This window comes from Xiphophorus couchianus, chromosome 9, assembly GCF_001444195.1.
Source record: "Xiphophorus couchianus chromosome 9, X_couchianus-1.0, whole genome shotgun sequence".
Classification (NCBI taxonomy): Eukaryota; Metazoa; Chordata; class Actinopteri; order Cyprinodontiformes; family Poeciliidae; genus Xiphophorus; species Xiphophorus couchianus.
The window spans coordinates 20984192-20996287 of record NC_040236.1 but is presented as its reverse complement, the minus strand read 5'-3'; the positions used below and the strand labels follow the sequence as shown (position 1 = coordinate 20996287).

The window sequence follows — 12096 nt, the reverse complement described above, 5'->3', positions numbered from 1 at the left end:
TCCTCCCTGCACTAGTTTTTAAATTCCACCCCCTCTTAAAAATGCTGACGACACACCGCACATGCACAGGCAATTCAGTGTGACGGAAAGAAATTACCGTACAAATCACTTTAATCGGGAAAAATGCATAATAGCACTGCACCTGTAAAGTTGTCATTTGTAATATGAGACTACATATAAGACTAAAATGAGACGAAACAAAGCCTAGGTTTATTTTATAATAGATGTTGTTTTGTCCACAAATAATCAGAGAGCATTTGCAAACTCTTTTTGCTTTATAATTAATAATTTGAAAAACGCATTATTAATGTTGAATACACCATAGCCTAGACTAAAGGAAATGTTACTGTGGTTGCTTAAAATGTGAGTTGTTTGTTTTTTCCGCTAATATGAAAATATTCTCTGATCGCCACATAAAATCAAACTTTACAAAAAGGACGCTGCTGCAGATCTTTACACTTGATGCAAAGGGATACAAAGTACAAGAAAGAGGGAGGAAAAGAATGACGAACGGGCATGATTTAAAAAAAATCTTCACAAATCAAAACCTTAAAAGTGTGGCATGCACTTGTATATTCATCCTGTCTGAGTATATTTACGGTTTTAATTTTCCCTACTGCAAGATGAACCATGTTTACAATGTGAAAACATGAAGGGGCATGGCTAGTGTTCCAAGTTACAATAACATTTACATAGTCTTGCAACAGGATTGCACAAGCCACGGCGTGCTGACGTTTCAACCAATGAAATTGCTCTATTAAATATGACCTATTACCTAGAGTCTTAACTACTCATTCAGATAGCCGCACCTTCGTTTGAACTTGGCCTCTCGTCTGATTTCTGCAACACACCTTTTTTTTGGAAACCTCGATAGCCAGACAGACTACGAGACTGAGAGATAAACGCACGGGAAACTTTTGACCTACAATCACCACTTAATCATAGTCTAAGCTTAAGAAAACAAATTATTGTACAGAATACTTACTATGACTATTATCCGTGTTTCAGAAAGACTCCAGCTCATTCACTTTTGCACATGATGCACTTGGTGGTCCGGTGGAGGAGCCTTTTGATGTGGCGATAAAATAAAATAAAATAAAAAAAACCATAATGAAGACCTACAAAACTCTACTATTGATCATGTTCATATTGTCCTTTGTTTGTTGTTACCAAACTGCAATAGATTAAAAGTAGCACTTTCCCCTGACGTACATAAGAAAAAGTGCAAATTTCTACTCCTAGTGCTATCAAAACTGGAGATACACTTTATGAGATATATCTTATTCCCAAAAATTTGAGACACAGTAGCAAGTTTAAATAAACTTAAATTAGAACACTAATTAATTGACTACTTTACTAATTGACATATATATATATATATATATATATATATATATATATATATATATATATATATATATATATATATATGCTAATTTCACGATTTTAATTGGTAAAATCGTGAAATTAAAGAAATTGCCTGTAGACACAAAGTAGTCACAGGTTTTCAAAGTAGAGAAGTTAATTTTCATCAGTGTAGTTAGGGCTATGGTTGTGTTAGGGTTATTAAATGTTAGCAAGCTACAAGTTGCATGTAGGTCTGTAAAGCAGACCACTGCAGGTTGGCTACCTGAACGGGTCGTCTGACCAGTTAACCAGCTAATATCAGCTTGTAAACTTATTTTAGTTTAAGAGAAGAAAAGCGAGGGGGAAAAAATTCTGAGCAATAATAATTGCTAATGAAACGTCAACTAAATTTAGCTGTAATGAAAATTACAATTGAGTGAAAAAAATGGTATTTGCCATCCTTCGGTCATTTAAAACAACAAAAAAAAGCAGCGAAATCAAAACAATTGTGAACAATTTGAATACAGAAGTATATAAACCAGAAGTCTGGATGTTTGGTGTCTGTTACGTTTTACAGGACAAGCAAACGTTACTGACAATACCGCCACTTTTTTTTTCTCTACCGTCCTGCTGTGTCGATATTGAGCAAACCCATTCCATGCTTATCTGGCGAAGTCAATTAATATTCGAACAACCAATCGCATTTCATCGTGGGCTGGGTTTTAGGTTTGCACGAGGACGGTTTGTTGATTGACACGCTCAAAGTGCGGCCCCGGTCGTCGACCTGCGACCAATCAATTTGGTTTGAGGGAGGACTCAATGTGTATTTTTCTTGAAGTGTCAATTACAGCAACCAATGGCTATCAAGCATGGGGGCGGAGCCTACAGAGCCGACTTTCAGTCACTGGGTGTGCACCATTTGCCAACCGGCGAGACAAGCGGCGATTTACAGTTCACCATTTGAACGGAATCATAAGTCAGGACCTCGGGGCATATCCTGGATACACCCACTCCAAGCATGTGACCAGCAAACATGAGAGATAATCAGATACAAGTTGTCAGAAGTGACATTTGTGGAAGCCATACTGGGATTATTCAGTGACCTCTGACTTACCATGTTGGGATCAGGATGTCACCTTTTGGGGCTCATTTGTAATTTCAGCTGGTAACCTGAAAAGACTGACTTCAAAGTACAAGTGCTGTTTTCTGGGTGATTTAAAAGTCGGAAAAGAGAAAAATCTGACTTCTGATTACTGCCTGAGCACCCCATAATTTTCAATATCCAACATGGCTGCCTTGCATTTGAAACATAAACAAACTTTCAGATGCAAATAATTTATTTGCACTTCTGGTGGTTTGTATCATATATGAACATGCTGTATGAACGTGATAAATGATAAATACATTCCAAATATTGTGTTTGTTCCGTTATTTCTGACTTGCAGCTGGAGCCATGCTTAACTAGGGTGTGAGGCGTCGTGAACGGATCCGAGTTCCAACTTTTGAGAAAGCTCAAAACCTAGAGTTTGCTTTTTTCAAAAGGGTATCTCCGCTCACACCGGTTTGTCCGGGTAATCCACCGGCTGACTGTAAGAGAACAAACCCACCGTCTGCGGGCGTCACTTACGCTAGCAAGGCCCGCCTATTGGCCGGTCCACGGACTTCCCACAGACAGTTGTATGTTTCATAAAAATGCACTCTGATGCGGCAAGTAAGTAGAAACGTTTCAGCGGCTTTTCGGGTTAATTTGCGGTGTTTGTCGGCTAGGGAGTCGCGTGTCAGAGAGAAGGAAGCGGACGTGCGGGGTTTCTACATCCGCTTTTGTCCCGTGGCTCCGTGAGGTTTGATGAATCCCGTGTTATTTGCTGCTCTCTTTGTATTTGGCAGCACTGTCTGGGGCGACAACAAAGGACGGACGCCTGCTGTAATTTCACTTGTTTTGAGCCTGCAGAAAGGCTCAGTCAGACACGTCGCGGTCGTCTGCAGTCGGGTTTTCGTGTTGTGCATTCAGTGCTCGGTCAAATCCCGCCGACGTTGTTTTGAGTTCAGATTGTTTTCGATGGTTATCGGTGAGTTGTGGTGTTTTTTTTTTTTTTCCCCCCCCCCATAATTATTATTCGTCGTGCCTTATTTCCCCGCCGGGCTCGTTTCGGCTCAAACTTGACACCGACGTAATGTCGGCGTTAATTGGCCGATTTTCTGGCCAGCTGCGGACTGTTGGGGAGAATGAAAATTGTGACGCAGTTGTCTAAAACATCTTTGGTTTGCCTGCTGCAGCGCCGCTGTCGCTCCTTGCGTCACCTGCACCAGCTGCTGCAAAACGTCTGCGCAGTGCTCTGCTGCCAGTGGCCATATAGCGATACATTTTTTAATCAATGTAAAGCGTATTCAGTCAGGGTGAAAAATGTTGGGGGGTAGACGGGGTCTGAGAGAAGTAGTTGTTTCGGAAAGGCTTGGGAGTTGTAGTTCCGCATCCCAAGCGGAGCCGCAACCCTCAATGGCCTCCTCCAGGAAGAAGAACTACAACACCCACACGGCCACAGCTCTCTGGATACTTTGTAAACTCTGTGCAAGTTGCTTGCCTTGGACTGCTACGTTAGGTATGCAGCTAGTGCTTTCCGTTCGTCTCTACGCGTTGGCTATTTTATCCAAAGTTTGGCCTCTAGAAGTAAGTCACCACTTGATGACGGGTTTAAATCAGAAATCGGCTACGATTATTTTTTGTGACAGGGTGGCTGAAATGGCCGAATGCGTTCCGAGTTGAGGGAGAGACCTCCCCTGCAGTTTGCTAGGACACGAAGACTTGATTTGGAGACCATCCGCATTGATCTGTTGGTTACTAACCAGAAATGGTCCCAAAATACGATGATAGTTAGTTTGTGCTACGATGATGTCACTCAACTTACACCCCTGCACAGTTACGGACATTTAAGGTGTAGAGGAATATATTGTTTTACATCTGTTCTCTCGTGGACCTAGATTTTCAGCTGAATTCCCATCTGACTACACTGGCCAATATCCACAAGATCCATCACACCTTACATCGGCTGGTAAATATCTGCTGTTATCTTTTTTTTTTTTTTCTATTTGAATCCCCCTGTCACTGAACATATCAGTCATGTTTCCACATCTTTTTAAAAAAAAAAAAAAAAAAAATCTTTTGTTAGAATCTGACCGAAGACGTTGGACCGGACAGCCACCCGTCAGGTAAACCCACACGGCATCATCTGAAACACAGTGACCTATTTTCAGCTTCCCTTCAAAGCCCAATGCTTTTCCCCTTGAAAACGTTTTAGGCGTTCAGGCTGTCGTCCTGGACGCCAGGCTGGAAGTTTCGGAAGAGAGCTTTGTCACGTACACCCACCTCGGAGGGTTTGTCGCAGATTAAGAAGTCCTGTGGAAAAATGTGCAAACACTTTTAAACTCCAGGTGGAGTCACATGTTCACACAAAGGTGTCACACCTAAGCTGTTGCGTAGCTTTAGCTACATAATAGTAGCTCCGGTGCGCTTGTTCCGTAACACCTTGCAAGCTCCAGAGTCTATATGTAGTCTGGTCTATTAGTATGGAAAAGTCCAATCTTTGACCGAAGCACCAATTCTAATTGAAGTTTACGTTTGTGATGGTAGGATAGTTCCTAGCATGCCTCCTGAACATTCAACGCATAGTGGTAAGATGCTATATTGGGAGCACCAATAAGAAGACATATCAGGGATTTTTGCTGTCCCAATGAGGGATTGTTTTCTCCACTGGTTCAGTGTTTTCCAATTAGGGTGAGGGGAGGCTGATGGTAAAGCATACATTTGTTTTTAAGTTTTTTTGGTTTTTTTACACGTCTTTACGAGGCGTTATTAGGGCAGCCAGTGATCCAGTTTTTCATATGACTGTAGCAGTGCTGATAATAGTTTGTTTCCTTCCCAGCTTGCTGCTCTAGAGCCATGCCGCCGAGAAAAAAGAGGAGACCTTCTGCCGGAGAGGACCTGTCGGCCAAGAAAAGTCGCCAAGACAGGTGGGAGATTCCTATGTTCAAGATCTAGTCGATTTTTTTCCCCTCCCTTTTTTTTTTTTCTTTCTTTCTGTTTTTCTTCTTTTATAAAAATATTCATATCACTTGAACTATTCCACATTGTGCCGCATGGTGGCACAATGTGCCACAAAAAGAAAATGTTTTTCATTTTCTTACGGGACCAGAAGCCTCAATGTGTTTTTATTGGGATTTTCCGACGAACCAACACGTTGTAGTGGAAACATGTTGTAGCAAATTTTCTTTGTTTTTAATTTTATTTAACTTATTTTATGTTTGGGTCATATTTAAACTACTTGTAATTTCACACTTGTGTTATAAATGTTATATTTAACACTTTGGATTGGAGGAGCTCCTCAACTGTAACCAATTTCCCCTTTGGGATCAATATTTTATAGTAATAACATTTTATTTATAATGCACTTTGCACGTAAATCTCAAAATGCTACAAAGTGATTTAAAAAAAGCATTAACCGATGCAAGAGTCATTTAAGATATGAAATGTGAGATCTTAAGAAGAAGACCCTCTGAATTGTGAGGTAGGAGAAAACGATACATAGTTTTTAGATGATATCAAACAAAAACTGTTTAGTAGTATTTTCCTCCACCCCTGAGCTGCACAATGTGATGCATTGCAATAATCACAGCAACATCTGTGTGCTCAATATCACAATTGAATGTGATATTTGATAACACATTTGACCAGTTGATGCACCTGCATCAGGAGCTTTTCTTTGGCTGAGATGCTACAACTAATGGAAAGTGTAAGAAAGGCCTTAAAAATTCTAGTCAATTATAATTTATGTAATTATGGCAATCAATTAAATATTTTTCTGGCAATCATGCCGCTGTATTCCACACAAACTGTTTTGTTTGTAGGCCAAAAAAAAGTCACTTTTGGTCTCTTCTGTCCTGATCGCGTTCTGTCGCGTTTGCTGTCTCTCCTGCTTGGCATGCGACAAACTGGGAGCAACACTTATTATGGCTTTCTTTTACCGTGATCACAAGTCTTTCATTGAGACCAGTCTTGTGGAGTGCATCACTAATAATTGAGACCAGATTGTTTCAGCTGGTGCTGTCAATCCCTTCAGCTACTCCAGAGTTACTACGGCTCTTCTTTGATTACATTCGCTCTAATTCAAGGTGTCCATGCACCCTTATAAAGTCTTATGTGAATCTAAAATTAAGTCCTTAAAATGTTATACATTCATTTAAAAAATCCAAATGCCTTAAAAAACAAGTCTTAAATTTTGTTGCGGCAGGACTATTTAATCCTGTTTTTGTTTGTGTTTTTCATTTTCTTACAGGACTTTTCTGTCAGGCAAATCTTTCCGACACATTAAGACTTTTTTTTTTTTAAAGGTTTTATTGGCTCTAGTGGCCTTTATTTTACAGTGAATTGACAGAAAGGTGGGTAATGAGAGAGTCAGGAAGGCACGCAATGAAGGTCACCAGGCCGGGAATCGAACCTGCGACAGCCGAGTCGAGGACTAAGGTCTCCATATGTGGGTTGTGCTTTACCCCTGCGCCACCACAGCACACTGATGTCACATTAAGACTTTTTCATTAGCTTCAGTGGCTCAAAGTGGTTGAGGCTACCAGTAACTATCTACTAATATACCCTTGCTAGCTAGCCTTTCACTCTAACAGAGTCTACATACTCTGTACTGTGTGTAAGAGTAGCTAGCATATAACGCTACCTAGCTACCAAGTGCATAGTAGTATATTAGCTAGCATACTAGGATATACTAGCATGGCATATATTTGCTAGCATACTAGCAGTTTTTCCTGTCTTAAGTTTCAATCAAGGTGGCCTTCACAAGGTCAGAAAACGACTTAAATTTGAATGGCTGAAACCTACAGAAACGCTGTAATTGCTCAGTTGGTCTATCACGTAAATTTCAAATGAAATGTGTTGAAGTTTTTTCTCTGTATTGTTACAAAATGTGGAAGGTGGTGTTGCTAAGAACTTGATTTTTCTGATAAAGTGGAAATGGGCATAACCATGCCCATTTCCACAGTTTTACCAGTAGGGATCTTATAAAGGATATCTTAAACCACACCATCACGTTCACATGCTGTACTGTGTGTATGGTTCTGCTGACTGTCTCCTCAACTGCAGCATTTTCAGAAAACACGAGACATCGCAGATCCGGGAGGAGGAGACGTTTTCCAGTAAAAGATGTTTGGAGTGGTTCTATGAGTATGCAGGCAAGTAGCTTCCACATGCGTTTGGTTTAGTTGCCTTCATCCGTCCATCACTGCTGTGCGTTCACAGCTCTAAAAACTGAGCTGACGCCGCTCATTTATCTAAACCAGGTTGTGACGACGTCGTGGGTCCAGAGGGCATAGAGAAGTTCTGCGAGGACATTGGAGTAGAGCCAGAGAATGTATGCAGATTATTTATTTTTTTTCATTGTTGCTTGGTTAAGCCTGAAGCTCTGTGCTTCTATGCTCTTCTCGGCGTGATCTCTGGTTCTCCCAGACGATCCCCTTGAAACTCCCAACCTGTATCGCCAGTTTCTGTTGAGCCGGTCATTGAGGTCCGGTAACAGGCTGCCAGAGGAATCGCTCCTGTTTAACAATTTATGCAACTTTCATTTTACATTTTATTCCCAGGTGGTGATGCTGGTTCTGGCTTGGAAGCTGGATGCTCAGAGTATGGGGTACTTCACTCTTCAGGAGTGGCTAAGAGGCATGGGCTCACTGCAGTAAGCCAGCCACAATGTTTTTCTCTCTTTCTGTTCAAATTCTGTTAAATTCAGCAGAGCTGTTTTTAAGTATTGAACCTCTCTGAGGTACTTCTACTGTTTTTTTTTTTTTGTTTTGTTTTGTTTTTTTTAAAGGTGCGATTCCACTGAGAGACTGAGGAATTCCCTCGACTACCTGAGATCTGTCCTGAGCGACAGCACCAGTTTTAAGCTCATCTACAGATACGCCTTTGATTTCGCTCGGGTAAGTCGAGTGAGAAATCACACAGGCAGCGTTCAGATTTAATTCATTTCAACTGATCGGAAAAGCTCCACGCGAGAATTGGTTACACAACGCTGCCATTTGTTTTGAGAGGTTTCTTAATTAGTAAATGGATTATATCACAGTGTAATTCACTCAATAAACAGCCAATCCTGTGCCCAAGGGAAAATACATGTGGCTTGTGGATTCAAACCCCAGGTAGCACAGTGGCAAAGTATTTCGGTTTTCCAAGCTGCATTTTGTTTTGAATATTTTGAGGAAAAAATTGTGTGACCAGGCAGAGTGAGTTCAACAGGAAAGTCTAATACTGAACTGAAAACCAGCTCAGTGTTAGACTGACCTCCACTGTGTGCAGCTTTGGTTAGGTGTATTGGATAAAATTCTAAGAATGAACAAGAAAAGGAAAAAATTAAAAGATTTCATGTCATTTTTGCCTGAATTTTAACATGAGTATTTTTATTTTTATTTTTTTCATTGGACAGGAAAAAGATCAGAGGAGTCTGGACTTGAACACAGCAAAGTGCATGCTGGGGCTTCTCCTGGGGAAAACATGGCCTCTGTTTCCTGTGTTTAATCAGTTTTTAGAGGTGAGCATATCAATAATGCGTCTGTAGCCACACAGAACCAAACTGAGAATAACTGTTTTCCTTTTGTTCCTTAGCAATCCAAGTACAAAGTCGTCAACAAAGACCAGTGGTGCAATGTTTTAGAGTTCAGCAGGACAATCAACCTGGACCTTAGTAACTATGATGAAGACGGTGCCTGTAAGTCAAAACCCGATTGAATGGAAATGGATCACATAGAGATGCACTGATCCATTTTCCCCCCCCACTTGATACCGATACTGATATGAGGTTTAATATCAGCAAAACGGATCTGATTCAGAAAACGGTGCTAAAGCAAAAGTCCCTAAAGCGTTTGTTTTTTTAAACACAGACATAAATGTACTGAATTACACATTTATTTGATAACTCTGCACCAGTACAGCACGCTTAAATATGGCAATAGCGTCATAATTTTGGTCAAACATGTAAAAACAACACAACTTTAATTATCAGCCAATGTAAAATTAATAATAAACTGACAAAAACAATCGGTTGACTATCAATGTTTTTTTTTTTTTATAAACTGCTACAAACCTTCTTTCAAATTGTTCTGAAAATTAAGCATTCTGAATATAGTGTCAAATAAATAATAAAGCATAACATCACTCAGAGCAAAACCATAGAATTAGACTGAATAGATCTGCCCGATACCCAATCTAAAAAAAAATGTTTTTCCAATATTGGGTCCGATACAGATATTAGTATCGGATCAGTGCATCTCTGGTATCCCACTGATTTGTTACGGTAGTACTGACTCTGTGTCTCTTCCTTTTGTCAGGGCCTGTTTTGCTGGATGAGTTTGTGGAATGGTACAAGGAAAGACAGATGTCATAGCTGCAGATGAGGGGTGAGGGGGAGAATGGAAGAAAAAAGAAAGTTTAACTGTGACCACAACTACTCTTGAGCATAAACAACCAATAAGCAAAACCCAACAAAATCGGTAAGGCAGTGACAGTTGGTGCCTCCTGGTTAAAAAGAAGGGGTTCGGCTGCGGGTGGGTGGGGGGTTTTGCTGCTCTCCGACTCCCCGTTTGGAGGAGCGCTGTCCTTGTGGAGTTATGCTCCCTATGGAAGTTGCATTGTGGGTGGACCCCTGTTCCCGAACCCCGCCGAGTGGCGTTGCTCTCTGTCACTGTGACGTCTCATATTGTTGTCTGTGTTGGGATAACATGGTATCTATCATACGCTGACGGTGGGAACAAAATGGCGTAGTCAGCGCAGGGAAACCAAGAGGGGGCGACCATTCACGCGTTGCGTTCGAGTCTCAACCAGGATCACTCGGAAACCTCTAGGCACACACACACACACATTAAAAGACCTGTGCAATGAACTTCGACCTGAGCTCCTCGGGACAGATGGCACTAACTACTGTCTGTGGGTTTGTTTAGTTTAGTAGTTCTCCTTAAAGCACACTGTGTCAAAGGGTTGACTGCAGGTTTCTGATGCCTGCACCGTTTACCATCAGAAAAAGCCAGTTCGTTCTTTCCCTCCATTTTTTCTTTCTTCCCTTATCCCTCCTCCTGTTTTGCTGATAACTTTCTGCTAGCCCCGTGCAAAGACTTCAGACCTCATAACACCAAACGAATCAGCATTGCTGCTTACTAACTCTTACTACAGTGCAACCGTGAGCCACCAGTGCTCTGCTCTGCATTCATTGGTCTAACGACGGTTTATGTCTCTACGCTGCGTAGATAAGAGTGTTACTGTGCCTCAAACATGGAAAGTCGCATTGTGTGTCCCGCACAGATACCAACAAACCCTAACATTTCTACATGTGACTCTACGGTGCCTTTCAAAAGTATTCATACCTCTTACTTTTTTTTTTTCCTCCGAAGTTTGTTGCAAAACAAACAAACTCCTACGCATTTTGTTGAGATTTGACGTAATGGACCAGCACAAAGTAGTGCTTCGTTCTCAAGCGGAAGGAAAACGATGCATTAAAAAAAAATAAAAATTGGACCATGCATTTGTATTCAACCCCCCAGAATTAGTCCTGCTTACAACTACTTTTCAGCAATTAGAGTTGGAATTTTTGGGGGGTTTGTTTTGGTTATTTAAGTCTACTAGTTGTGTTAATTTGAACGTCCAGCTGAAAGTCAAGTTGTTGTTTTTTTTTTTGCAGACTCCAACCAATTGTCTTACTGTGTTTTGCTAATTTAGTAGTTTGCCTATCAACTCTGTTTCTGCAAAGAACAGCATTACCACAGCATGATCCTGCCACCACCATAAATAACGGTGGGGATGATGAAGTGGGCGATATGCAGTTTTCCATAACAGGGTTTTCCCTCTTGGCTAGAAAGTTAAATCTTGGTCTCATCTGACCTGAGTTTACTGTATCTTATGGTAAATGCCACTTCTGATGACTTCTTTAATGCATTTCCTTTGGCCGTTCATACCGTACTTGAGGGTCAGATTTGTGGAGTATGAGTCTTAGATTATTTAGTTTTTCACACCTTCTTCTGCGTATCCAACTGTTGTCTGTCTGGGTAGACAGTTTCACCACTTCATTTACATTTTAAGATGAATATTTGACGAATTCTACTTTAAATCCTTGTCTGAATTTATTTAATAAAATGTTTGGTTTTTTTCCAAACAATTTTTAATTTGAATATAGCATGTATCAGATGTATTTAGTAAATAAGCTATGTTGAAAAGGATTTAGAATGAATGTGACCACTAGAGAACAGCAAAGTGCTTCCAGTATAATTTAATATGCAATAGTGGTAGCATACACCACCTTGTTTCCGTAGCGTTTAAACATCTTCACAACTTTCTCCGTGGCCTGTCTGCTATAAAAACTCTGGTCTTTAATAGAGTTTTCTGTTTTTTTCCAGAGTAAATAGGACCTGATGCAAACACACCACACAACTCTCAAATTAGGATAAAAAAAACAAAAACAAAACAAAACTCAATTTCCCCTCCACTTCAGTATGGTGCACTGCTTTGTGTTGGTTTGTCACAAAAAAAAAAATCCCCATCAAAATGCGCCGATGTTTGTGTTTACAACTTGACAAACTGGGGGGGGAAGAAAATCAGGGGTGCTCGACGCTTTTTGGAAGACACCGTACATTCAGGACATGCAGTCAGTGACACACAAGTAGTCAGGTAACCTTTCAGGACGATTTCAGACTGTTTAGGCTGTGTTACAT

General features: G+C 40.7%; 1 protein-coding gene across 4 annotated transcripts; it reads left to right on the top strand.

Annotated features, from left to right (window-relative positions):
* The first annotated feature begins 2943 nt into the window (after positions 1–2943).
* On the top strand, positions 2944–11970 carry dcun1d4 (DCN1, defective in cullin neddylation 1, domain containing 4 (S. cerevisiae)). 4 transcript variants are annotated; one of them, XM_028026915.1, is made up of 11 exons: positions 2944–3058; positions 4327–4397; positions 4515–4554; positions 5268–5355; positions 7493–7581; positions 7690–7760; positions 7990–8081; positions 8217–8325; positions 8826–8930; positions 9005–9107; positions 9727–11970. In XM_028026915.1, exons 1-11 carry the CDS (start codon positions 3040–3042, stop codon positions 9780–9782), a joined length of 843 nt encoding a protein of 280 aa, XP_027882716.1. In that variant the 5' UTR covers positions 2944–3039; the 3' UTR covers positions 9783–11970. The 4 variants fall into 4 exon arrangements, with proteins under 4 accessions (XP_027882716.1, XP_027882718.1, XP_027882717.1 ...); XM_028026917.1 differs by lacking the exon at positions 2944–3058 and adding an exon at positions 3085–3188; XM_028026916.1 differs by lacking the exon at positions 2944–3058 and adding an exon at positions 3206–3416.
* Positions 11971–12096: the final 126 nt, after the last annotated feature.

Excerpts from the sequence above, each read along its gene's own strand:
- dcun1d4 (XM_028026915.1), top strand. Across the intron at positions 4,398-4,514 it reads ATCACACCTTACATCGGCTG|AATCTGACCGAAGACGTTGG; the intron begins GTAAATATCTGC and ends ATCTTTTGTTAG. Across the intron at positions 9,108-9,726 it reads CTATGATGAAGACGGTGCCT|GGCCTGTTTTGCTGGATGAG; the intron begins GTAAGTCAAAAC and ends TCCTTTTGTCAG.